Raw genomic sequence first — 24,930 nt, forward strand, 5'->3', positions numbered from 1 at the left:
ATCTAAAATACAGACGATCACTGCAGACAAAAAAAAAAGCCTTCAAAATTCACCCACAAATAAATTCTCATGGCACCTGAACCAGAAAAAAAAAGTAATTATATCCATTTTAATCTGGTCCTGCTGCCTAACTTTCTTTTCAGGTCTTGAACGTATGGCTACTAATTAGCTTAGGAAGTAGATGACCGTTAGCTGGGTCATATCTAGAGATGCAGTGATATTAGAGAAGCAGCGTGGCTCAGTGGAAAGAGCACGAGCTTGGGAGTCAGAGGTCATTCATTCATTCAATCATATTTATTGAGCGCTTACTGTGTGCAGAGCACTGTACTAAGTGCTTGGGAAGTACAAGTTGGCAACATATAGAGATGGTCCCTACCCAACAGTGGGCTCACAGTCTAGAAGAGGGAGACAGAGAACATAACAAAACATATTAACAAAATAAAATAAATGGAGTAAATATGCACAAATAAAATAGAGTAATAAATACGTACAAACATATATACATATATACAGGTGCTGTGGGGAGGGGAAGGAGGTAAGGCGGGGGAGAGGAAGGAGGGGGCTCAGTCTGGGAAGGCCTCCTGGAGGAGGTGAGCTCTCAGTAGGGCTTTGAAGGGAGGGAGAGAGCTAGCTTGGCGGATGTGCGGTGGGAGGGCATTCCAGGCCAGGGGGATGACATGGGGGCCGGGGGTTGACGGCGGGACAGGCGAGAACGAGGCACGGGCTGGGCTGTAGAAGGAGAGAAGGGAGGTGAGGTAGGAGCGGGCGAGGTGATGGAGAGCCTTGAAGCCGAGGGTGAGGAGTTTCTGCCTGATGCGTATGTTGATTGGTAGCCACTGGAGATTTTTGAGGAGGGGAGTAACATGCCCAGAGCGTTTCTGGACAAAGACAATCTGGGCAGCAACATGAAGTATGGATTGAAGTGGGGAGAGACAGGAGGATGGGAGATCGGAGAGGAGGCTGATACAGTAATCCAGATGGGATAGGATGAGAGCTTGAACAAGCAGTGTAGCAGTTTGGATGGAGAGGAAAGGGCGGATCTTGGCAATGTTGCGGAGGTGAGACCGGCAGGTTTTGGTGACAGCTTCTAATCCCGGCTCCACCATTTGTCAGCTATGTGACTTTGGGCAAGTTGTTTAACTTCTCTGTGCCTCAGTTCCCTCATCTGCAAAATGGTGATTAAGATTGTGAGCCCTACCTGGGACAACCTGATCACCTTTTATCCCTCCAGCGCTTAGAAAAGTGCTTTACACATAGTAAGTGCTTAACAAATGCCATTATTATTATCCACTGTGCTCCTTTTTTTTCCTTGTCTGTTCCATCGTGGAAGAAAATGTATTGACAGTGTTACTTATCTGCATTTGCATAATCCTCCTTGCTCTGCATGACCTCCTTCCTACACATATAAGCTATGATCATTCTGTGGCCATTCATCAACCCCATGACCTAGCCCAATAGTGTGAATTAGGCCAGTGATACTGCATTCATGTAATTACAGTCTCGTTTAGTGGCGTCTTTATGTTCTACTGGTTGTCCCAACAGTAGAAGCTCTTTGTTTTTGGTAGGTTACAAAGCATTTGGATATGGAAGCATCACCCTTTTTGTCTGGGGCTAGTTTGGGAGCCTGTCTAGAGTTCTGAAAGGGTTCACTATTCTCGGGCTTTTGAGGTGGGAGAGAATCCAAGTAACTTAGGAAGGAGAAACCTAGAGTCTTACTGGGAACAGGAAATAGGTTCTGAGGGTTGGACCTACAGTTTCTATAGATTGAGATGTTTACCAAGACAGATTTCTTTTAAAAGATTTCGTAAAGATGTCGCTCCCCTCTAGACTGAGCTCAATGTGTGCAGGGAACATGTCTACCAACTGTGTTGTATTGTACTCTCCCAAGTACTTAGTACAGTGCTCTGCATATTGTAATCACTCAATAAATACTATCGATTGAGTTGTCAAGTCATTCATCTTCAACAATAATTTTTTCCCCCAAAATCCATCTCGGAGTTTAGAGAGTCTAGAGATGAATTTTGAGGAACTTTTCAAATTTGGAATGGATTATGAAGGAAAAACATGTTGTCAATCGCCCAGATAACAATTCCAGTGGAAATTAATAATGTCTAATTTTAGCTGACAAAATGTGGCTGCTACAACTAATATTTGAGGCCTTCCTTTCTGTTCTTCTTAAGTAGGAGAGCTTAAGGAGGCAGATGGTAAATAATGCTCTTTTCCACCTCTTTCTGAATTCAGCCACCCAAGACAGCAATTAGAGAGTGATGTAATTGCTTATTAAAAGATTGCTGCTGTTATTGCAGGCATTTTCAAAATTCAACCTGCCGAAGTTTGTAAAGAAAATTGATGAAAATAGCTGAAGTAACTGTTGGTTTATTTACAATACAAAGATGTTATCTTAATTGTGTTGTTATGAGCTTACTGCATGCCAAACACTGTTCTAAGCTCTTGGGAAGAAACAGTACAATCAGGTCAGATACTGCCCCTTTCCCACATAAGGTTCATAATCTGAGTGGGTTGGAGAACAGGTTTTTAATCCTAATTGTACAGATGAGGAAACTGAGGCACAGAATAGCCAAGCAATTTGCCCAAGGTCACAGAGCAGGCAAGAGGTAAGAGATTAGATTAGATCCCATATCTTCTGACCCCCAGCTCGGAGGATTGAGTGCTTTTTTTGCCCATCAGTCATTTTAGAATCTGAGAAATTTTAATTTACCAAGTACTCAGTAAACTGAATGGCTGTCATTTAGATTTTAACACAAACCTTGGGCTGAAGTTTTCACTCTACTTTTTAAAAAATGCCTTTACTCCATTCACAACTCTCTACTATGATTGCTAAAGAAATGGGGTTGAAGTTGTGTAGGTTCATTCACTTGGGATACATATGATACTTCATTTGCCTGTCTGAATCAGGATAGTCTCTCTCTGTTGCTGTATTGTACTTTCCCAAGTGCTTAGTACAGTGCTCTGCACACAGTAAGTGCTCAATAAATATAGCTGAATGAATGCATCCAAATAAATTGTTTTAGTTAGTGCAATATAGTGAACAATACATCTGTTAATTCCTTATGAGTTTATCTTATCTCTAAATACTGTGTTTTTGATTTATAGGAACTATGTATTTACTATAACCTGTTTAGTATTTCTTAATCATAACCTAACTGAATAAATGAAACCATGTAATTTCTCATTTTCTTTTGCCAGCTGATGACATTCAGGTATTGTGTCAACTTACAATTTTGATTGCGTCCAAAATGACTGGGAATTTTTGCTTTGTTCATAGATACATATTTATTCACTTGGCATGACACTCTACTGGGGAGCTGATCATGAAGTTCCTCAGAGCCAGGTAAATCAGATGTTTTCTTTATTAGAAAATTTTAGTCATCCCGCCTGTCATACTGTTCTTTCATATTTTAAACTGTCTATTAAGGTGAGCCTTCGGTGTGGCCTTCAACAATTGCATCAGAGTAGTAAAACCCGATGTTCCTATAACTTTTTCATTCAAAACTTCTTCATACTCATTAGTTAAGAATGACAAAGAGTTACCATAAATTTCTTCGTGCTTATGAGTTAATGATGACAAAGAGTTACTATAAACTTCTTCATATCCATTAGTTAATGGTGACAAAAGAGTTACTGTGGTAGATTCCTGATGACTTGAGTAGTTCTCACTGTGCTTTTCAGGCACTCTCAATCCTGCTGTAATCCTTACTGCTCTAATCAGACCACAAATAGAGAGAGCAAGAAATAATTTACCTGATTCTTAGTGACTAGGCTCAGTTGCCTTTGCACAGAGCAATCACAGATGCCAAATTGAGGTCAACGTCCCGTAAATTTTTTTTGAAGGGAAATTTGATCATCTAGGCCAATTTAGAACTGTATTAGTGCTCCTAAACCAATTTTGGTTCTCAAATAAACCTTTTCAGCCTATCCTCTCCTTGGGTGACCACTCACTGCTTCTTTTCCAAAAAGAACAATTATGAAAGCAGATACAGAAGTTTGAGTTTTCTTACAAAGGTTGTCAGAAAGTCTGTCTAGCCATCTCCTTGACCTCTAGAAAAAGAGATGATGCTGTCTTAAGGTTAATACATCCTGGCCTAGTTGTCCAAGGCCAGAGATAAGGAACTAACTTACATTTGAACATAGTTTGAACTATATTCCTGTTTTTGGAGAAACTGCTTGAGCAATCCTAGTTTAGAAAGAAGAGAGGACTTGAGCCTGCTGAGTTAGTTCTGATGGTTATGAGAAAATCATTAAAACTGCAGAAGTGTTTTCCACAGTGGGCCCCTGAGCACAAGGGCTAATATACAATCCTGTTTTCTGCTTACCATTGAAGGATTATGGCAGTGTTTGAAATATTATTCTCAATTCCTCCACCACTTTCGCTCAGGTTTTTTTGTGCAATGTTAGGCAGGTCATCACCTTCCGAGTGAATCACAGAGTAACTTCACCCCCATTTCTTAAATCTCAGAGCATTCATTAACTATCATTCGATTCTTCAAAAAAGGAATTTTGCACAATCCTTATTTTAAACAAGTAAAGATAAGTTTAGAGCATGGTATACAAAACTGTTATTAAAAGAAAACTATGAAGGACATCATCTTCTCCTAGTCTCATTTTACGTCAGGAATGTTCCACATCTGTAAGTACTAGATTAAGCTATTAGAGAAAAGGAGAATTTAAATTCTCATGAAAATCCTTTACCAGAAGAACGTAGTGCAAAAGCCTGTCATTAATTTAATCCGTGAGTCTTATCCAAAAATAAATAGAATAAATCTCTTTGGCATGTTGATTGGCAGAGTGGAAATGATAGAGAAGTAAAGCATGCAGCAACTTGAGCCTGAGAAACATTGCGTAAATGGGGCGTGCAGTGGTGGGATAACACCCACCTTTGTCTCCAGGTGGAGAAGTAAAGACAGCTGGCCAAGAGTCTCCAACATGAGTGAAGTAGTTAGCTAAAAGGTCTAGGCATCTTAAAGCCTAAACTGTGCTCATAATGTGGAGAAAACAGAAGCAGCATGGCCTAGTGGAAAGAGTATGGACTTGTAAATCAGAAGGTCATGGGTTCTAATCCCATATCTTCCACTTGTCTGCTGTGTTACCTTGGTCAAGTCACTTAACGTGGCTCAGCCTCAGTTATTTCATCTGTAAAATGGGGAATGAGACTGTGAGCCCCATGTGGGACAGGGACTGGGACCAATCCGATTTGCTTGTATCCACCCCAGTGCTTAGTTCAGTCCTGGTACATGGTACGCACTTAAATACCATCATTATTCCTCTAGATTGCAAGCTCGTTGTGGGCAGGGAATGTGTCTGTTTATTGTATTGTACTCTCTCCCAAGCGCATAGTATAGTGATCAGCACACAGTAAGCACTCAATAAATATGATTGAATGAATGAAGTGAATAAGTATAATACACAGCTCAGTAATATAGATAAATGTTAAAGATGGATGTGTGTGTATGAATGTATGTACAAACACAAAAGAAAGTTTGTACCTAACAATGTGCTTTCCATAATTTTAATATATAAACTCCCAAGAGCAATGTTAATTTTTCTGTGATTTTATTTGCCAAGAGAGATTTTAGAGAGCCTCTGTTGGCATCATCCCAGTCTTTTTTTTAACAGAATGTGATCTTCGCTGCTTTGTCCTCAGCCCATCAAGCTCGGCGACCATCTGAACAGCATATTGTTGGGCATGTGTGAGGATGTCGTTTATGCCCGAGTTTCAGTCCGCACGGTCCTGGATGCTTGCAGCGCCCACATCCGAAACAGCAACTGTGCCCCTTCATTCTCCTATGTGAAGCAGCTGGTGAAACTGGTCTTGGGAAGCCTTTCTGGGGTGAGCCAGAGATCCGGTCTGTACCACCACTCCAACAAAATATTTAGCCGAGACCTAGGGCCAGTACATTGATTGATTTCTTTAGGCATCCTTAAATGTTCTGGCACATTTCAGCCCCACCTGCCCATACTGGTTGATTTCAGTGCCTGTGGTTGTCATCTTCAAATGTGGAAGACAGAGACATTGTGAGGTGTAAATGATGATGTTCCTAGGGGCATTTGTTCCTGGCCCTTGAAAATAGTCCTTTGTTAGCCATATTACCAAACTGCATAGTGGTGAACCTGTTTGAATAATAGTGGCACATTCAGATTTATTCTTGAAAAGATTTTTGTGTCATTTATTAGCTGAGAATATTTATATGGAGAAGTGGGTGCGTTCTAGTCCTGGCTTTACCACCAACTTGATGAACTGCTATAAATAGGTGACATAACATCTGTGCTCCTGTTTTCCCATCATTGAATGTACATATCAACACTTCCCACCCATCATTTGGAGAACTTCTGGGTGATAAATGACATGTTAATGAAGGGTTTGGGGTACTTTGAAAAGTTCTCATCATGAAAGCGCCAGGTGGTTGGATTTCTTGGTACCTTGCTTCTCAGGTTTTGGACCTGTAAACTTGATGTGCTATTTACCTAGATGGGCAGGAGAAAAAAACAGACTTCAGTGTCCCCCTTAAAGAATGACAATCCGTTAAGGGTCGACCTGGTTAAGCCCTCTCATAGCCTGTTAGACAGGGAGCTAGAAGCCAGGCAAAAAGCATCAGAAGGCTCTTAAAAGAGGTCACTTGTGGAAAAAATTTGTAGTAGTCATGTTGTCCTTCATATTCAGGGATGATGCTATTAACAGTGAGGACCCATCCATGAATAAGATTGTGACGAAAAAGACTGAAGTGGAATTGACACTGAAAAAATTACTACTGCACAGACATAGCATTGCCCATATTATTTTAAGCCCTTTTTAAATGGTATTTAAGTGGTTATTCTGTGCCAGAAACTGTACTAAGGTTGCTATTTTTGTCAAGGAAATTATTTTTAAAAAAGGTTTGTCTGTGTGATGTGGATTTTCTCCTGCAATCACCAGAAGAGAGTTTAGTGCTTCAAGGTTTTGTTGGTTAAATATTTTTCCTTTAATTGGTGAAAGCCATGATGAACTAGAAGGTAATTTTTTTTTTACCCTTTGTATCTCAGCAGAATTCATTCTAGCTACTTTGCTTTAATCCAGTTCACTGCATTTACCTATAAAGAGAAGCAGCATGGCTTAGTGGATAGAGCACTGGCTTGGGAGTCAGATGAACCTGAGTTCTAATGTCGGTTTCACCATTTGTCTGTTCTGTGATCTTGAGCAAATCACTTCACTTCTCTGGGCCTCTCAGTTCCCTCAACTGTAAAATTGGGGATTAAGTCTGTGAGCCCAATGTGGGACATGGTGTCCAACCTGATTAGTTTGTATCTACTCTAGCGCTTAACCTGGCATGTGCTAAGCACTTAACAATTACCATTTTTTTAAAACAAGTTAATGATGTCTAGAATGAGCTGAACACAAATGTGCCAGAGCCAATTGCACATATCTTGCCCCCTGTAGGGAAGAGATTCTGATCACTTCAGAGGGTTGTCTCACTCTGCCATTTTGCCCAAACTGGTTCTGTCCTCTTAGCATAAAGACTGCTAGTTCAAGTAGTCATTGGTTTCTGCCTTGCCTGGGTACAGGAGGACCAGCTCTCCAGCAGCCGTGAGCAGAAACTGCAACCTGATCGAAGTCAAGCCATTCGGGACCGATTGAGAGGAAAGGGACTCCCAACAGGTAAGAGTGTTATACTTGTGTCACAGTTTTAAACTCACTTCATTTTCGGCTTTGCTCAAAAGAGAGCCCCATAATAACCAAAATCTGGTGCAACACACTCAATTCGCACACCTAGTATTCATTTTCAAGGCCCTCAACCAACTTAAATATGCTTTTTTCACATAATACTCCATAGCTCGCTTTTCTCAAATGAACCACCTAACTGTACCCCGCTCTCACCCTTTCTGTCCACCCCAAATCTGACTGACCACCGTGCTCTCCGTGGTCATTGCCTCCCCAAAATCCTACCTCCTCCAAAAAGCTTTTCCTGATTAATTCCCAGCACCTTGACTCATGCAGCAAATCACCAGCTCTAGCTCTGACAAACCACTGTAGCTCTGAGGTCCTTATTTATATCCATCCTAAGCAGTGCTCTGCACGTGTTACTCAACTGTACAATTAACTTATTACTCTATTTGTAAATATTGTAAGCCTCTCTCCCCTATTAGTGTATAAGCTCCAGGTAGGGAGGGAATGTGTCACTCTTCTGGTTTATATTTCCAAAGTAGTCTGCATTATTTAATAGATACTCTTACTGCTTCTACTGCTACCACTACCACACATGGAAAATGACTTGGAAATCTGCCTGGGAGGAGGGGAACCTAATGCAGACCTCTCAAGGCTAGAGAAAAAATGTTAATGGAAATGAAATCACTGGTGGAAATATTGATGCTAGGGAGGTTATCAGCCTTTTGGGTTGGCACTACCAACCCCCCCTCCCCCCCCCCACCCCTGCCCTCCTTTTCATGTAGCTAGGAGAAAGACTCAAGGGAGAAGTGATCAACTAGAGAGTTGGTGATTCCATGATATAGTCTAAAGTCCAATCATTATGGCAGAAAGAGAGGCTAGAGAATGGGAACTCTAAGAATTTAATGAAAAAAAAAAACCCAGCAGAGCAGTTGCAGGTGATAAGATAATGCCTAACTCTGTATCATCATCATCAGTGGTGTTTATTGAGCAATTACTAAATGCTTGGGAGAGGACAATACAACAGAGTTAGTAGACATGTTCCCTGCCCACAAAACAAGTTTAGAGTCTAGACACAGGCTTTGAAGCATATAGAAACCTTTTTTGGGGGCAGGGAGGGTTACTTGTTGCTGCAACTCTCCACTCTCCAAGAAGAATAGCTCACTTCTAGGGTGTCTTTGACACCCCAGACGCAGTCTCTAGACTGTAAGTTCATTGTTGGCAGGGAATGTATCTACCAACTTCCTAATGATGTTAGATTTTCCTCTTTTAAGTGCTTAGTACAATGCTCTGCACACAGTAAGCACTTAATACCATTGATTGATAAACTGATACATAGTAAGCGCTTAAACAAATACCGTTGGCGAAGCAATATGGCTTAGTGTATAGAATAGTGGCTTGGGAGTGAGAAGTTCATGGGTTCTAATCCCCGCTTTGCCACATGTCTGATGGGTGATCTTGAGTAAGTCACTTCACTTCTCTGGGCCTCAGTTACCTCATCTTTAAAATGGAGATTAAGAGCATGAGCCCTCTGTGGGAAAGGGGCTGTGTCTAACCTAACTTGTATCTTCCCCAGTGCTTAGAACAGTGCTTGGCACATAGTAAGCATTTAACGAGTACCATAATTATAAGTCACGTGAAAATCATTCCTCCCCATCTTACTCTGTGTGCTTGTCCCTGTGATGTTCTCAGTGTACCGCAGAACACCGAGTGTACTTCACTCTACAGGCAACGGAGAAAGGGTTATTCAGCCTGGACCCCAACTAATCATAGGCCTTGGAGCCGCTAACCGAAGACCGGGTGTCCAGCCAGGCTTTTTAGAGCCAATTGTTTTCCTTGGCCATATTTTTCTTTCTTTATTTATTTCTTTTTTACACTGCAATCTCACCATTGGTTTGTTTATCATGTTTTTCAAAGTAAATATGAAAAGAATAAAAGAAAATGCCTTTCTCCTTGAGCGCAATTCATTTGAAATTGATAGAAGACAAATATTAGTAAACACTTAGATAAGGATCAGGGTGGGCCTGGCTCATATGAAATGCAGTTTCCACTACAGTTCAGTTACCTGTTGACTTTTCTGGGTGTGAAAAGTCATTTAACAGGAACACTGCACTATTTGCATGGGTGCAGTTTATCTGAAATACTGCTAAATTCTGTCTTGCATGTATATTTACTCCTCCTGTGTCTATTTGCAGCAATTTAAGTTGCTGATTATAAATTGATTGCTACATGTTAATGTGCCCAATTCAATCCATAGTATTTATTGAGCACTTACTGTGTGCAGAGCACTGTTCTAAAAGTCTGGAAGATGTCAAGGTAACGGAGTTGGCAGACACGTTCCATGCCCATAGTGAAAAAACCAGCATTACTGCCTAGCGGGTGAATCTGGGGTGAGTTCAGGGAGAAGAACAAATTTTGTGATGGGAGTTTGCTATTGCAGAAGATCATCTGTAGTGATTTTTATTATAATCATTATCCTGAAGTTCTTTCTCACTGAATGTGCACCCCCATGGGAGAGACTAAAAAATTAGCCATAGAAGTGAATGTTCTTAGAACGTAAGCCTCAGAGTTCTGGACTGTGTTACGTCTTTGTTCTGGACAAGGTTGACACAATTCAGCAAATATGGATTGAAAATGAACAGTGGCTTCCTTACTTGTCAACAGGTGAATTGAGGTATTTATAGACCTTATAAAAATATGGAAATTTTTGAGGATGAAAAGCTGTGTAAACCTGCATTTTCAAATATATCCAGAATCTCTTTTGTTGCATAAGTTGGTGAATAGAGAGGGTCTGCTTATTTTTACAAGTCATCCCTTTAGATTTTGCTGGTGTATTTCAATTTAATATCTCTTCTGGATTTCCTTAGAAGCCACACGGTCAATTTCAAATCCATTGAAGTCTAAATAGGAACATAATGAAAATGTTATATTCCAAACATTTTGCAGTGCCCAATTGAGTCTATTTAAAATATAAAGGCTGCTAATGATCTGGACCTGTAAAGTGACTTTATAATATTGGAATATACTTCATAAAATCAAAAGGCTAAAGTTGCGGTATTAACAGTATAATAATTGTGGTGTTAACTGCTTACTTTGTGCCAAGCACTGTAAGAAGAGCAGGGGTAGATACTAGATAAATAGTTCCCACATGGGGTTGAAAATCTGTGCAGGAGGGAGAACAGGTATTGACTCCAAATTTTGCAGGGGAGGGAATTGACACAGAGAAGTGAAGTGACTTTCCCAGGGTCACATAGCAGGTACATGGTGAAACCAGAATTAGAACCCAGGTCTCTGACTCCTAGGCCCAAGATCTGTCCATTGGGCCATGTGTCTTCCCATTCTGCAGATAATAGTAGGCTATTAGCAGTCCGGCATCAGGGACTCTGATTGTGTGAGGAGTTCAGAATGCTTCTATCAGAGGAGGTTGTTCTCTTTCTTTGGAGAGGAATTAGATGCTTATTTTGAGAATTTAAGAAAGAGACTGACATCATTTCTAAATTTGAGGATTTGATGCTCTCACTCTGAACCTCTTCTGATATCGCCTCCTTTTTTTTTTATGATATTTGTTAAGTGGCCAGGCACTGTCCTAAGCACTGGGGTAGATACAATTTAATCAGGTTGGACACAGTCCCTGTCCTACATAAGGCTCACCGTCTTACTCCTCATTTTGCAAATAAGTAACTGAGACACAGGGAAGAAAAATGACTTGCCCACAGTCACAAGGCAGATGAGTGGCAGAGCCAGGATTAGAACTCAGGTCCTTCTGAATCCCAGGCCCGTGCTCTATCCTCTAGGCCATGCTGCTTCACATTTTTCTTCTTGTAAAAAATCTATAGTGCTGCATACCTTATAATAGCCCTGCCATGGTCCAGTGAAAAGACCATGTCCTGGGTTCCTGTCCCAGTTCTACTGTACCTTGGCTAAAGAGGGCAAAGATGGCATATGCCTTTGGCAATGTGCTGCATCCCTGCCCTTCTGCTTGTCTGCTGCCCCAGCAGAAACATAACTTTCTAGAGGGGGTTAACATAACATAACCCCCTCTAGACTGTAAGCTCGTTGTGGACAGGGAATATGGCTGTTTATTGTTGTATTGTACTTTCCCAAGCACTTAGTACAGTGCTGTGCGCACGTTAAGTGTGCAATAAATACGTTCAAATGAATAAATGAATGCACTGGCAGGAACAAGAGTGTGTAAGGGGTACTGCATAAACCAGTAGCACTCGAATGACTTCCTCTGGACGAGGTTCTTGTCCCGATGGCTCAGGGCCAAGGCTCATCTCTCATTACTGACAGGAGACTCCATCCCCGGTTTATATCTCTTAAAGAAACATATGAGATTCCTTAGTATATTTCCCAGGTTAAAAATGGCATTGGACTTAAAGAACATAAAAAGAATAAATGACAAATCAGTTCTGACCAGCGTTCATTCTGAAGTATTTTCTAAAAATGCTTGAATTGTGTGAATGTAAAAGTAAATCTGTCAGAAGTTGGCATTTGAAAAGTAATAGTTCTCTGAGAATGCTGGATTTCCATTGTTGAAGAGCCTCATGCCACTGAAAACCCATGTTATAATACAAATGCCTTGAGCTAAGCTGTGACCATGCAAACAACTATATTTTCCAGCACCTCATCATGTTCTCCCAATAGACAAGCATTGTCAGAATTCCAATTTTGTTTAACGGAATTTTATGTAAAAAACATAGTGGAAACTTGCATTATGGAAGAACTGACTATTTTCAGCAACCCGAATATTGCAAACTGAGCAATTATCAAATTGCTGTAGTGTTGGTCCAATGGAAAGAGCATTGCTCTGGGAATCAGAAGTGCACGGTAATAACAATAATAATAACAATACTTTTAAATGTTTACTATCTGCCAAGCACTGTTTTAAGCGCTGTGGTAAATTCATTCATTCAGTTGTATTTATTGAGCACTTACTGTGTGCAGAGCACTGTACTAAGTGCTTGGGAAGTACAAGTTGGCAACATATAGAGACAGTCCCTACCCAACAGTGGGCTCACAGTCTAAAAGGGGGAGACAGAGAACAAAACCAAACATACTAACAAAATAAAATAAATAGAATAGATATGTACAAATTAAATAAATAGAGTAATAAATATGTACAAACATATGTACATATATACAGGTAAATACAGTAAATGCTCAGTAAATACACTGTACCTAAGCGCTTGGGAGAGTACAATGTAAAAATAAGCAGACACATTCCCTGCCCATAGTGAGCTTACAGTCTAGAGGGGGCGACAGACATTAATATAAATGAAGAAATACAGAATAACCTAGTCAGGCATGGTTCCTGTCACATATGGGATTCACAGTCTAAGGGGGGAGGGAGAATAGATATTTCATCCCCTTTTTACTCATGAGGAAACTGAGGCACCAATAAGTTTATTGCCTTGCCCAATGTCACACAGCAGGCAAGGGCCAGCATTAAAATCTAGGTCCCCTGACTCTCAGGCATGTTGTCTTTTCACCAGGCTACAGCAGCATGGATTATTTTTCTCAAGCTACAATCTGAACTCATTCCCTCCCTGTCACCAAAGAAAAACCCAAAACCCATAACCCTTTCACCTGTGATCTTGGGCTTCAAGCCTCTCCTTTACCTGGTTCTCCCATGCCATGTGACAAACCTACATAGTATACTTCTTGAGGAAAGGGGGCATGTTTTTATTTTTCCTTTTATAATTGACCTCCATGCCTTTTTCAGTGATATGCATCATAAGAGCCTTCAGAATGTAGAGCAGTGCTAAGGTAACTTGTGGGAGGACTTTATAAGGAAGAAATCTCACCTTCCATTGTTACAATAACTGTCACCTACTTAGTTTTGGCTTCTTATTTTCAAGACTGTTTTGATATCTACTTTCAACAAGAGCTTCATATCTCTGGCTTTTTTTTTTAATTTTCGTGTTATTCGTTGCGTGCACAACATGTGTCAAACACTGTTCTAAGCACTGGGCTAGGTACCAGTTAATTAGGTCAGACATAGTCCCTGCCCTTCATGAGGCTCACAATCTAAGTAGGAGGGCGAACAGGTATTGAATCCCCATTTTACTGTTGAGGACACTGAGGCACAGAGAAATGAAGTGACTTGCCCAAGGTCACACAACAAACACTTGGCAGAGGCGGGATTAGAACCCAGGTCCTTTGACTCCCAGGCCCATGCTCTTTCCAGTAGGCCACACTGCTCCCCCAGGCTTTATTTAAAGACTTTGTACAATTTAAAATCAAATGTTGGAGCCTGTAGTTCCTCTGGGTAGATGCACTATGCGAAAGCCAACTGGTGATTAGAATGACATCGTCATTGAGAAAATTAGTAGGTTGAGCCTCCATCTCATTCCCTCCTTGTGTCTGAGAACCACATCATTGAAGAAGAAAACCTCTGCATCTGACACATTGTAATTTTAGAGCATTTGCCAGTAATTGGAAAGATCACAGGACAAACAAGAACTTTGGTGAATTTATAAATGCACATCTTCTTTAAATTAATAATAATGCTAATAATTGTGGTATTCATTAAGCAGTTACTAAATCCCGGGTAGATCTAAGATAATCAGGTCCCAAATGGGGTAAGCAGTCTTTAAGTAGGATGGAGAACAGCTATTGAATCCCCATTTTGCAGTTAAGGGAACTGAGGCACAGAGAAGTGAATTGACTTGCCCAAGGTCACACAACAGGCAAGTGGCAGAGCGAGGATCAGAATCCAGGTCTCCTGAGGTCCTGCTCTTTCGACCAAGCCATGTTGCTTAATTAAAGTTTAAGGAACTTCAGTGGTCATTAAAACAAGGGACTGAGAACCCTGATGGGATGAAGTAGTACATATTAACCTTTTTATTGCCCACTAAGGTTTTATTTGAATAGCTTTTAAATTAGCTAGAACTGGTGCCAGGCAACTTCCTTGGGGAGGGTCAAGACGAAAATCCAAGTGGCAGCCGTGACCAGAATCAATCAGTAACATTCAATGTCATTTATTGCTCTTTGTCCAAACTTAATTGTAGGTTGATGATATTGAAATCAGCTAGCTAAGGAGCAGTGATCTGGCTCAAAAAAATGCATCTGAAATGAAGTCTCTTCACCCAGTTAGCATTGACAAAATACTGTGTGTTCTAAACGTACAATATGCTTGCTAGGTCATTCTTCAGCTCTGTCAGAAAGGTACAGTAAAACTAGTAAACCCCGCTTTACTGGTGCAGAAGGGGTTTTCAACTACTGCAGTAATGACAGTATTCAAAAACCTGGGCTTGGGCCTAATAAACTAATGGAAAATGTCTTCTTCTACACTGTATTCAAGGAGGTGGGGTGGCGTGGGTGGGAAGGGCCAATTCTGAAAGGAAAGATGCAGTGTAATTTTGCCATTGAGATAGGGTTTTGTGACTGAATTCATGAAATTACTAAGTTCCCTTTTCACTACTACAGGAGTCCTTTAAAGCGTTTCTTTCCATATCTCATTTCTGGGCACCTGTCTCACAATTAGTATTCTCCTTACCTTCACTTTGTAACCTAATCCTGATTAAATGGCTTTACAGAGCAAAGAGAAATCAATCATTTGCTGCCAAGCTTAATGCAGAAGCTTAGCCTTTGGTCAGGTAATTATGGCTATCCTTCAGGTTTGGGCATATTTGGAAAAAAAAATCACGTTTCTTGGTCATTGATGGGGGAACCAGAAAGCACTGTGTGAATCTGAAATAATGTTTAAAGAGATGTCGAATTTGGCAGTGGTGTGGAGAGAACAAATCGAATGAACCAGAAAACTGGTAAAGAGGAGAATGAAAGTGGTGTTGGTGCAACCCGGGAAGGGAAGGAGGAGAGATGGTAATACTGACACAATACTTGTTTAGTCAGACTAGATTACAGTTCCCAAACTCTTTAGGGCAGCTGCCCTGGAACAAAATTAAATGTTTTCTGGACAGTAGGGTTTTAAGTTCTTTGTGTTTTATGTAGTCCTTCAAAGGCTCATTTTCCCCCACCTAGTGTATGATATTTTACATCACTTGCAGTACTCCATAAAGAGCACTCTGTTTTAGAAAAACTTCCCTGGTTTAATTTTGTTTAGGAGTTCTTAAAATAGAGCTGCTTTTAAGCCAGAAGCCATCAGCCCACATCTGGCCTTCTGTTATCTCATTTCTGGGTACAGATCATTCCCAGAGGACTGGCAATCTACTTCCCACAAGAACTCTCTTCCACTTACAATTACCCAGTACTGTGTATTGTTTTGGAACAATGATTTTTCTGTGTTTTTTGGTCTACTAAAACAGAGTACTGATCAGAGCGATTCTCTGGACTCAGTCTTATTTCTTTTCAATAGACCTTTTTAATGTCCAGTTATATACAGAAGAAAATAATGATATAATATGCTTGTGATAAACTATATAAGGAGAAACATAAAGGAAAAAAATAAAACTCTTGGATTTTTACTGCATATTTCGAAGAGCTCGAAGTTGTATGGTCTCAGTTCACTGAAACAGCAGTGAACCTGATTTTCAAAATGGGTTACCTAAATTGGATCCTCGCATACTACATTGGTAGATTAAAAAGGCTCTTGGTATCAATTCTGTTTTAGGTGCTTCATTTAGTGAAAAATTGAGGTTATTCTTAGATTTAGCCCCCTTAAAACAACCCAACCCTGAGGTTTGGGGTAAGAATTCATTGGTGTAACATACCATCTTGGTCTGTGTTGCAGAGTGAATTATTTGGAGTACAGTGTTTGGCAATCCCTCAATCAATGGTATTTATTGAACACTTACCATGTGCAGAGCATTGTACTTAGTGCTTGGGAGATTACATCATAACAGGGTTCGTAGACACGATCCCTGCCCACAAAGAGCTTGCAGTCTAGAAGGCATGACAGATGTTAATATAAATAAATTACAGTTATGTACCTGAGTGTTTGTAAGCCTACAGGAGGAGATGCAAATCCAAGGGCAAGAGTGACACAGATGGATTGGGAAAAGAGGAAATGAGGGCTTAGTCAGGGAAGGCTTCTTGGCGGAGATGTACTTTTAATAAAGCCTTGAAGGTGGAGAGAGTGATTGTCTGTCAGATGTGAAGCGGGAGGGTGTTTGTGGAGGTTGAACCAATAGGATTTGGTGACAGATTGAATATTTGGGCTGAATGAGAGAGATGAATTGAGGATAATGCCAGGTTTATGGCCTTGTGAGACAGGTAGGATGGAGGTGCTGTCTACAATAATGGAAAGTCAGAGGGAGGACAGGGTTTAGGTGGGAAGATGAGTTATTTTTTGGGTATGTTAAGTATGAGGTGTTGGTGAGACATCTAAGTAGAGATGTTCCGATGGCAGGAGGAAATGTGAGATTGCAGAGATGGAGAGAGATCAAGGCTGGAAATGTAGATTTGTGAATCATCCACATAGAAATGGTAGTTGAAGCCAAGGGAACAATTGAGTTCTCCAAGGAAGTGGGTGTAGATGGAGAAAAGAAGGGAACCCAGAACTGAACTTTGAGGGACTCCCACAGTAAGAGGTGGGAGGCAGAAGAGGAGCATGTGAAAGAGACTGAGAATGAGCAGTCAGAGAGCTAGGAGGAGAAGCAGGAGAGGACAGTGTAGTGAAGCCAGAGATGGATAATGTTTCCAGGAAAAGGGGGTGGTCGACAGTGTTGAAGGCAGCTGAGAGATCGAGGAGGATTAGGATGGAGTAGAGGTCATTGGATTTGGCAAGAAGGAGATCATTGGTGACCTTGAAGAGGGCAGTTTCTGTGGAATGAAGGGGACGGAAGCCAGATTGGAGGGGGTCAAGGAGAGAATTGGAGAAGAGGAACTGGTGAAAGTGGGTGGAGACAACTCGCTCAAGGATTTTGGAGAGGAATGGTAGGAGGGAGATGAGGCAATAACTGGAGGGAGCCATGGGATCATGGGAGGATTTTGAGCACATAGTAGGCAGTTAAGAATTACCATTTTATTATTCTGTACTATTGTTTTCCTTTTATTTGGTTGGTTTGACTAGAACTGAGAAGCAGTGTTGCCTACTTACTAGAGCACAGGTCTAGAAATCAGAAGGACCTGGGTTCTAATGCCAGCTCTGCCACTTGTCTGCTGTGTTACCTTGGGCAAGTCCCTTAATTTCTCTGTGCCTCAGTTGCCTCATCTGTAGAATGGGGATTAAGACTGTGAGCCCCATTTGGGACATGGACTGTGTCCAAGTTGATCAGCTTGTGTCTACCCCAATGCTCAGTATAGTGCCTGGCTCATAGAGAGCGCTTAAATACCATCAAAAAAACAACTTTGCAGAGGTTCCAAAAGTCTCATCAGCCCATAGGAAATGTTAGCAGCTTTCAAAATGCAAGCCAGGCAGTGCCCCATGGGACCTTATCCTGGTGCCTTGGGTGGCAGGGTTTTGAAATCCAGCCTGGGAGCTATAAGTTATGGGAAGTGTTATGCTAACCCCAAGAGGTACAGAGAAAGACAACTAAAATGGTCAGGAAAGGAGTAGGGAATGTGTTTTTAATAATGGTAACAATAGTAATAATAATAATAATATTTAAGCACTTTGTACCAACCTCTGAAATAACCACTGAAGAAGACATAAGATAATCAAGTTTGACACACTCCCTGTCTCACAAGGGGCTCACAATTCATTGTCATATTTATTGAGTGCTTACTGTGTGCAGAGCACTGTACTAAGCGCTTGGGAAGTACAAATTGGCAACATATAGAGACGGTCCCTACCCAACAACAGGCTCACAGTCTAGAAGGGGGAGACAGACAACAAAACAAAACATGTAGACAGGTGTCAAAGTCACCAGAACAAATAGAATTAAAGCTCAAAGTGGGAGGGAAAGCGGGCATTCAACCCCTGTTTTACCGGTGAAGAAACTGAAGCACAGAGAAGTTAAGTAACTTGCCCAAGGTCACACAGCTGGCAGTTGGCAGAGCCAGGATTAGAACCCAGCACCTCTGACTCCCAGGCCCGTAATCTTTCCTCTAGGCCATAGTGCTTCTGAACAGTGGCACTCAGTAAATGCTATTGGTGGTGATGAAGAGGGATCCATTTCCAAATAGACCAAAAAGATTAGTGCTCCACATCTGAGAAAGAAGAAGATGATGTGAGAATGATTGACATCTTCAAAATCACAAAAGATGTGGATAAGACCCAACCATCGTTGGTATTTATTGAGTGTTTACTGTGTGCAGTGCACTCTACTAACTATTGGGGCAAGTACAATGCAACAGAATTGGTAGACGCAATCCCTTCCCAAAAGGAGCTTACAGTCTACAGAATTATGCTCCATCACCTCCCTTTACAGCAGTTAGGTGGCCCTCACAAGCCTGAAGGTAGTAGCTTCAAACCAGTCAAAGGAAACATTTTTTCTCAGTGTGGACAACAGACATCTGTTACCAGAGGAAGTGATGCAGTCGGAAAAATTGCAGTAGATTTAAGAAGGGGCTAGATGAGGCAAGTTGCACTCAATCCTGTAGCTCAACTCCATATGCTCTTGTTCATTTGTATGAGGACCATATTTTTAAGAAGCTATGAATTATTAACAAATTATCAGGAAGACTATTACGTTTTTATTAACTGAGACAAAAAGAGGTGGGTGAATAGAACTCCCTTGTTTTCTTGCTGGCACAATGTTGGTTTTTCTAGCCTACTGCTAGCAAAGCACTGTACAGTGGACTGGGGAGCCATATGACAATCTAAGGAAGAAAAAGGCCGATGAGAGAGACAGAGAATGATGGCTACAGGGAAGGAGAAAGGCAGCTTTTGGGGGAAGGAGACAGGCAGATGGCTGTGCGGAGAAGGAGACAGAGATAGGCTGCTACAGGGGAGAGGGATGGAGGCTACGGGGGCAGGGAGAGGGAGAGATGGGCTGCTTTAAGAAGGGAGGGAAGAGACAAGAGGTTCCTGGGAGGGGGAGAGAAACAGGCCACTACAGGGAGGGAGGGAGAGGTGGCTATGAGGAGGGAAAGAGGTGGCTATGGGGAGAAAGAGACAGGCAGTTAGAGGGGGAGGAGAAAGACAGGTGGTTATGAGGGGAGAGAAATAGCCAATTTCGTGGGGAGAGAGAGAGAGAGGCAGGCAGCTGTGGGGGAGAGAGAAGTGACTACGGGAAGAAGAAGGGAGAGAAAGAGGCAGCTATGGGGTGGAGGAGAGAGGTGACTGGGAAGAAGGAGGGAGAGGGGGCAGCTTTGAGGAGGAAGAGAAAGGTGGCTATGGAAGGGGAGAGAAAGAGGCAGCTACGAGGAGAGACGTGCACATATGCCTCTCTTTCCTCTCTTGTACACGTATCCTGTCACATACACCCACTTACCCAGATGATTTTCCCCTCAGACAGCTACGACAGCAGGGCTAGTGAAAGCTACTCCTGGCCCTGGGCCTCTAGCCCTTGGAGATGTGGCTCCCCTCAAAATTTCAGCACTGGGGCGGTGGGGGAGTTGGGTTGCTGGAAGTCCTACAGAGAGACAAGGGCAGTGCCCACCCCTCAGCCCAGAGTTCAGCCGGACTCAGCCTCATCAGCAGGGCACAGGAGTGTTTCTCTTCCCCCAGCTTTGCCAGTCAGAGAAGAACCCTACAGGCCCCATACAGGGCCCCCAGGCCAGGAGTTTGCTGGGTTGGTTTACATCAGTTAATGAATGGTGAATCTATATTGTATTATTTAGAGGGCACAGTCAACAATAGACACCCTTAAACCTGAGAGGGAGTTCAAAGGGCAACAGCCCCATTGATCCTGCAGGCAGTCTCTGGTGTCGCTTTTGCGAGGATCGGGCACTGTCAGAACGCTCCCCAGGTCCAGTTCCTCGATTTCGTCTATCTCGTCACCCACCCCTTGCCCACGTCCTCCCTCTGGCCTGAACTCCTTCCTCCCAACAGACGATCCAACAGACGATCACTTTCACCACCTTCTGAGCCATATTAAAATCACATCTCCTCCAAGAGACCTTGACTGACTAAGCCCTCATTTCCCTTTCCTCTTCCTTCTCCCTCACACTTGCACTTGGATTTGTACCCTGTATTCACCCTACCTTTCTCTGCTTCACAACCTTTATGTACCTATCTGTAATTTATTTTAATGTATGTCTCCCCCTCTGGACTGTAGGCTTCTCATGAAGCAGCATGGCTCAGTGGAAAGAGCCTGGGCTTTGGAGTCAGAGGTCATGGGTTCAAATCTGGTTCTACCACTTGTCAGCTGTGTGACTTTGGGCAAGTCACTTAACTTCTCTGGGCCTCAGTTGCCTCATCTGTAAAATGGGGATGAAGACAGAGCTCCATGTGGGACAACCTGATCACCTTGTAACCTCCCCAGCGCTTAGAACAGTGCTTTGCACATAGTAAGCGCTTAATAAATGCCATTATTATTATTAATAATAATGTCTACCACCTCGGTTGCATTGTACTCTCCCAGGCACTTAGTACACAGTGCTCTGCACACAGTAAACAGTTGATAAATACAAATGATTGATTGATGGACTGATTATTAGGCTTAGAGGAACCTTTGATCTGATTCAGAATGGTAGTCCTTAAAACGGCTGATTTTTTTGTAGGCCGGGATGGTTCTGTACAATCAGAGAAGCAGCATGGCCTAGTTTACCAGCCCGGGAGTCAGAGGACCTGGATTCTAATCCCAGCTCTGCCTCTTGTCCACTGTGTGGAACGAGGAGTAAGGTGAACAAGCCTCCTCTTCGGCTCGCCACAAGCACCACTCTCCACTCAGGGACATGAGGGAAAACTCTAAAGAGGAAAGGCTGCAGCCCCCCAGCTTTCCCATTCCTCCCGCAATCTCCGGCTGTGACCTTGGACAGTCTCCTCCCGCAACCTTGGGCTCCTAGAGATCTTTTCCCACTGAGACATCAGCTGATGCCCTTGAGTTTTGTGATAAGATATGCACTTATCACCAAGGTGACTGATCTTGAGGCTGCTTATCTTAAAGAGGACTTGCAGACAAAACAGCAGTGCTTTTGCAGCCACTGGGCTAAACTAATTCCTTTCTTCCACCTTCTTTATCCCCATTTGGGTGAGAACCAAAATCAGTCCATCAGTTGTATTTACCGAGTGCTTACTATGTGCAGAGTACTGAACTAAGTGCTTGGGAGAGCGATGTGGTCAGTCTGGACAGGAATGAGTGTAAAGGGTCTGTGCCATTTGGAGTTCCTTCTTGTTATTAGAGGTCACGCCTGAGATCAGATACGGCATCTTCTACTCAATCAATCAATCGTATTTATTGAGCGCTTACTGTGTGCAGAGCACTGTACTAAGCGCTTGGGAAGTACAAGTTGGCAACATATAGAGACCGTCCCTACCCAACAGCGGGTTCACAGTCTAGAAAGGGGAGACAGACAACAAAACATATTAACAAAATAAAATAAATAGAATAAATATGTACAAGTAAAATAAATAGAGTAATAAATATGTACAAATATATATACATATATAGGTGCTGCGGGGAGAGGAAGGAGGTAAGGCGATGGGGAGGAGGGGGAGAAGAAGGAGGGGGCTCAGTCAGGGAAGGCCTCCTGGAGGAGGTGAGCTCTCAGTAGGGCTTTGAAGGGAGGAAGAGAGCTTAATCCCCATTTTACAGATTAAGGAACTGAGGCACAGAGAAGTGAAGTTCTTTGCCCAAGGTCACCTGGCAGACAAGTGGCAGACCCGGAATTAGAACCCACAACCTTCTGACTCCCAGACCCATTGCTCTATCCATAATGCCATGCTGTTTTCCACATCCCAAACCAGGCAAATCTGGCCTTCTTTCTCACCTCAAGTGGCAATCTTATTCAGTTGGAACAAAATAGTTAAAAAGTTGTACACATCTATTGTATGCCAAGCATTTATATTTAAAGTAGTGTTTCCTTGCAAGGAGTAGACATTGGAATTTAAAAACCACTCATGTGGGTGAAAGTCAAAATAATCTATGATTATTATTATTACTATTCTATGATTATTCTGTTATTATTATTTCCACAATGAAGAAGCAGCGTGGCTCAGTGGAAAGAGCACAGGCTTTGGAGTCAGAGGTCATGGGTTCAAATCCCGGCTCTGCCACTTGTCAGCTGTGAGACTTTGGGCAAGTCACTTAACTTCTCTGTGCCTCAGTTACCTCATCTGTAAAATGGGGATTAAGACTGTGAGCCCCCCGTGGGACAACCCGATCACCTTGTAACCTCCCCAGCGCTTAGAACAGTGCTTTGCACATAGTAAGCACTTAATAAATGTCATTATTATTATTATTAACATGGTGTAAAAATCCAGATTTTCTCAGGTGCAGTGAATGAAACTTCCAAAGATGTCTGACTGAAAATTGTCCTAGGCACTGGGGGATACGAGCTAGGGAGCATGCATAAATTTATTTAAAGATTAATAAATAACTCTTTCCTGTTCTGATCTACTAAGAGAATGTTCAAGTAATTGAACTTCAAATGCCCTCATATTATGGCCAGGAATGAATAACTTTTTATCCATTAACCTCAGAATAAAAATTGGGCCTGCACCTTCTAATGGGAAGGAAATAAATTACTCATCCTGTCAGACCACCAGAGCCCTTACTATATTAACTGATTGATTCTGGTGGTCTGGAAGAAGTAATGTAACCAGATAGGGAGAAAGGAACTCACATGGCAGTGCCAGTGAAAACAGTTACACCTCATTATTTTGATCACTTTCTTGTAATAGGCACTGAGGTTTCAGGAGAAGAGTTCTGGGCTCCTCGGAGGAGTCTGGACCAAAACGAGTGGTTCTCAGCCATTCAAGAGTGATGCAAATCTCTTTTTTTAATGGTATTTGTTAAGTGCTTACTGTGTTCCAGGCACTGCAGTAAGCATCAATCAGGTTGGACACAGTCCCTGTCCTACATGGAGCTCACAATCTTAATCCCCATCTTCCAGATTAGGTAACTGAGGCCCAGAAAAGTGAAGTGACTTGCCCAAGGTCACATAGCAGACAAGTAGAGTAGCTGGGATTAGATCGGCTCCCTGGTCCAGGTTGATTGGATGACCCAGACAGGATTGTGAGCACAGAATAGCACTGCACTTGTCCTGTTGGGGCCCCATCATGGCTCCCTGTCTAAATCTGGCCCAGGGCTGGAACCACAGGGGTGCAGTAATCATAAAATTAATTGTGGTATTTGCTAAGTGCTTATTGTGTGCCTGGCACTGTACTAAATGCTGGGGTGGTTACCAGCAAGTTGGGTTGGACACAGTCCCTGTCCCACATGGGGCTCACAGTCTTAATCCCTCTTTTAAATATGAGGTGAGACAAAGAGAAGTGAAGTGACTTGTCCAGGGTCACACAGCAGACAAGTGATGGAGCCAGGATTAGAATCCAGGTCCTTCTGTCTCCCAGATCCATGTTCTATCCACTAGGCCATGCTTCTTCCCTAGCATTTGGATGAAATTGGCTGTAGAGAGTTTATTTACTCTAGGAACAGGTATTATTTTATCAGGATTGGACTGGAATAAAGATAGAAAGGACACCCTAAAGTTTAGTAATCTACCTCTTATAGCCTTCTGGTAATGTACCGAGTGTGTGTTTTGAAATTTTATGTTGTGTTGCATGAATATCTTTCCAAAATAGTGAATTTCTAGATATATTTTGCGCATTGCATTTGCAGGCTATTGCTAGAAAAAAGTTTGAGACTGATTCTCAGTTCTCCCAGGCCTTCCGTGCCCTCAAAGGAATTAATATTTTGACTTCATTGTTGATAGAAAATTGAAATAGTCTGGTTCAGTGAAAAAACCAATCATTTCCAAAATATTTGTCCTACCTGCTGAAAAAGTAAACTGTATAATATTCAACCACGTTGGATGTCAAAAAACATCCAATTTAGACAGAAAACATTTATGTAACTATGTTGGATTTAGGGGTTTTGAAATTCCATACATGCACTGTCATTTTTCAGAAGAGGGTGGGGGTGGTGGGGGTGGTTTTTGAAGCACATTCAGTTGAAGCAGTAGAGCAGTCCTGTACTTGTCAAGCTGCAATAAATAATTGAATTATGCCTTGAAGGCATAGGAAAGCCATAGCCCCATAGCACTGAAACCTTTTATGGCTTATTGATGAATGGAGGGAAGAGAAACACTTGTACTTCTGATGTGTAAATAAAATAATTTCTTTTTTGTTTCAAAACATTTTAAGAAACAGTGTTCCTATTAAAAAGCAGCAGAAGCAGCAGCATTGCCTAGTGGATAGAGCACTGGTCTGGCAGTTAGAAAGACCTGGGTTATAATCCTGATTCTGCCATTTGTGTGCTGTGTGTCCTTTTTTTATGGTGTTTGTTAAACACTTACTATTTGCCAATCACTCTTCAGAGTTC

The 24,930-nt window shown here is 42.0% G+C and overlaps 1 protein-coding gene across 6 annotated transcripts in view; it reads left to right on the forward strand.

The window, feature by feature from the left end:
- Nucleotides 1-24,930, forward strand: part of PTPN13 (protein tyrosine phosphatase non-receptor type 13) — a 181,437-nt gene that overhangs the window by 67,493 nt on the left and 89,014 nt on the right. For all 6 annotated transcript variants that reach the window (XM_038769158.1, XM_038769157.1, XM_038769156.1 and 3 more), the window contains 3 exons: nt 3,287-3,352; nt 5,663-5,848; nt 7,558-7,651. In XM_038769158.1, coding sequence (XP_038625086.1) covers nt 3,287-3,352; nt 5,663-5,848; nt 7,558-7,651 — 346 coding nt within the window. The remainder of the gene's footprint in view (nt 1-3,286; nt 3,353-5,662; nt 5,849-7,557; nt 7,652-24,930) is intronic.

Source organism: Tachyglossus aculeatus, chromosome X5 (genome assembly GCF_015852505.1).
Source record: "Tachyglossus aculeatus isolate mTacAcu1 chromosome X5, mTacAcu1.pri, whole genome shotgun sequence".
In the NCBI taxonomy this organism is placed as follows: Eukaryota; Metazoa; Chordata; class Mammalia; order Monotremata; family Tachyglossidae; genus Tachyglossus; species Tachyglossus aculeatus.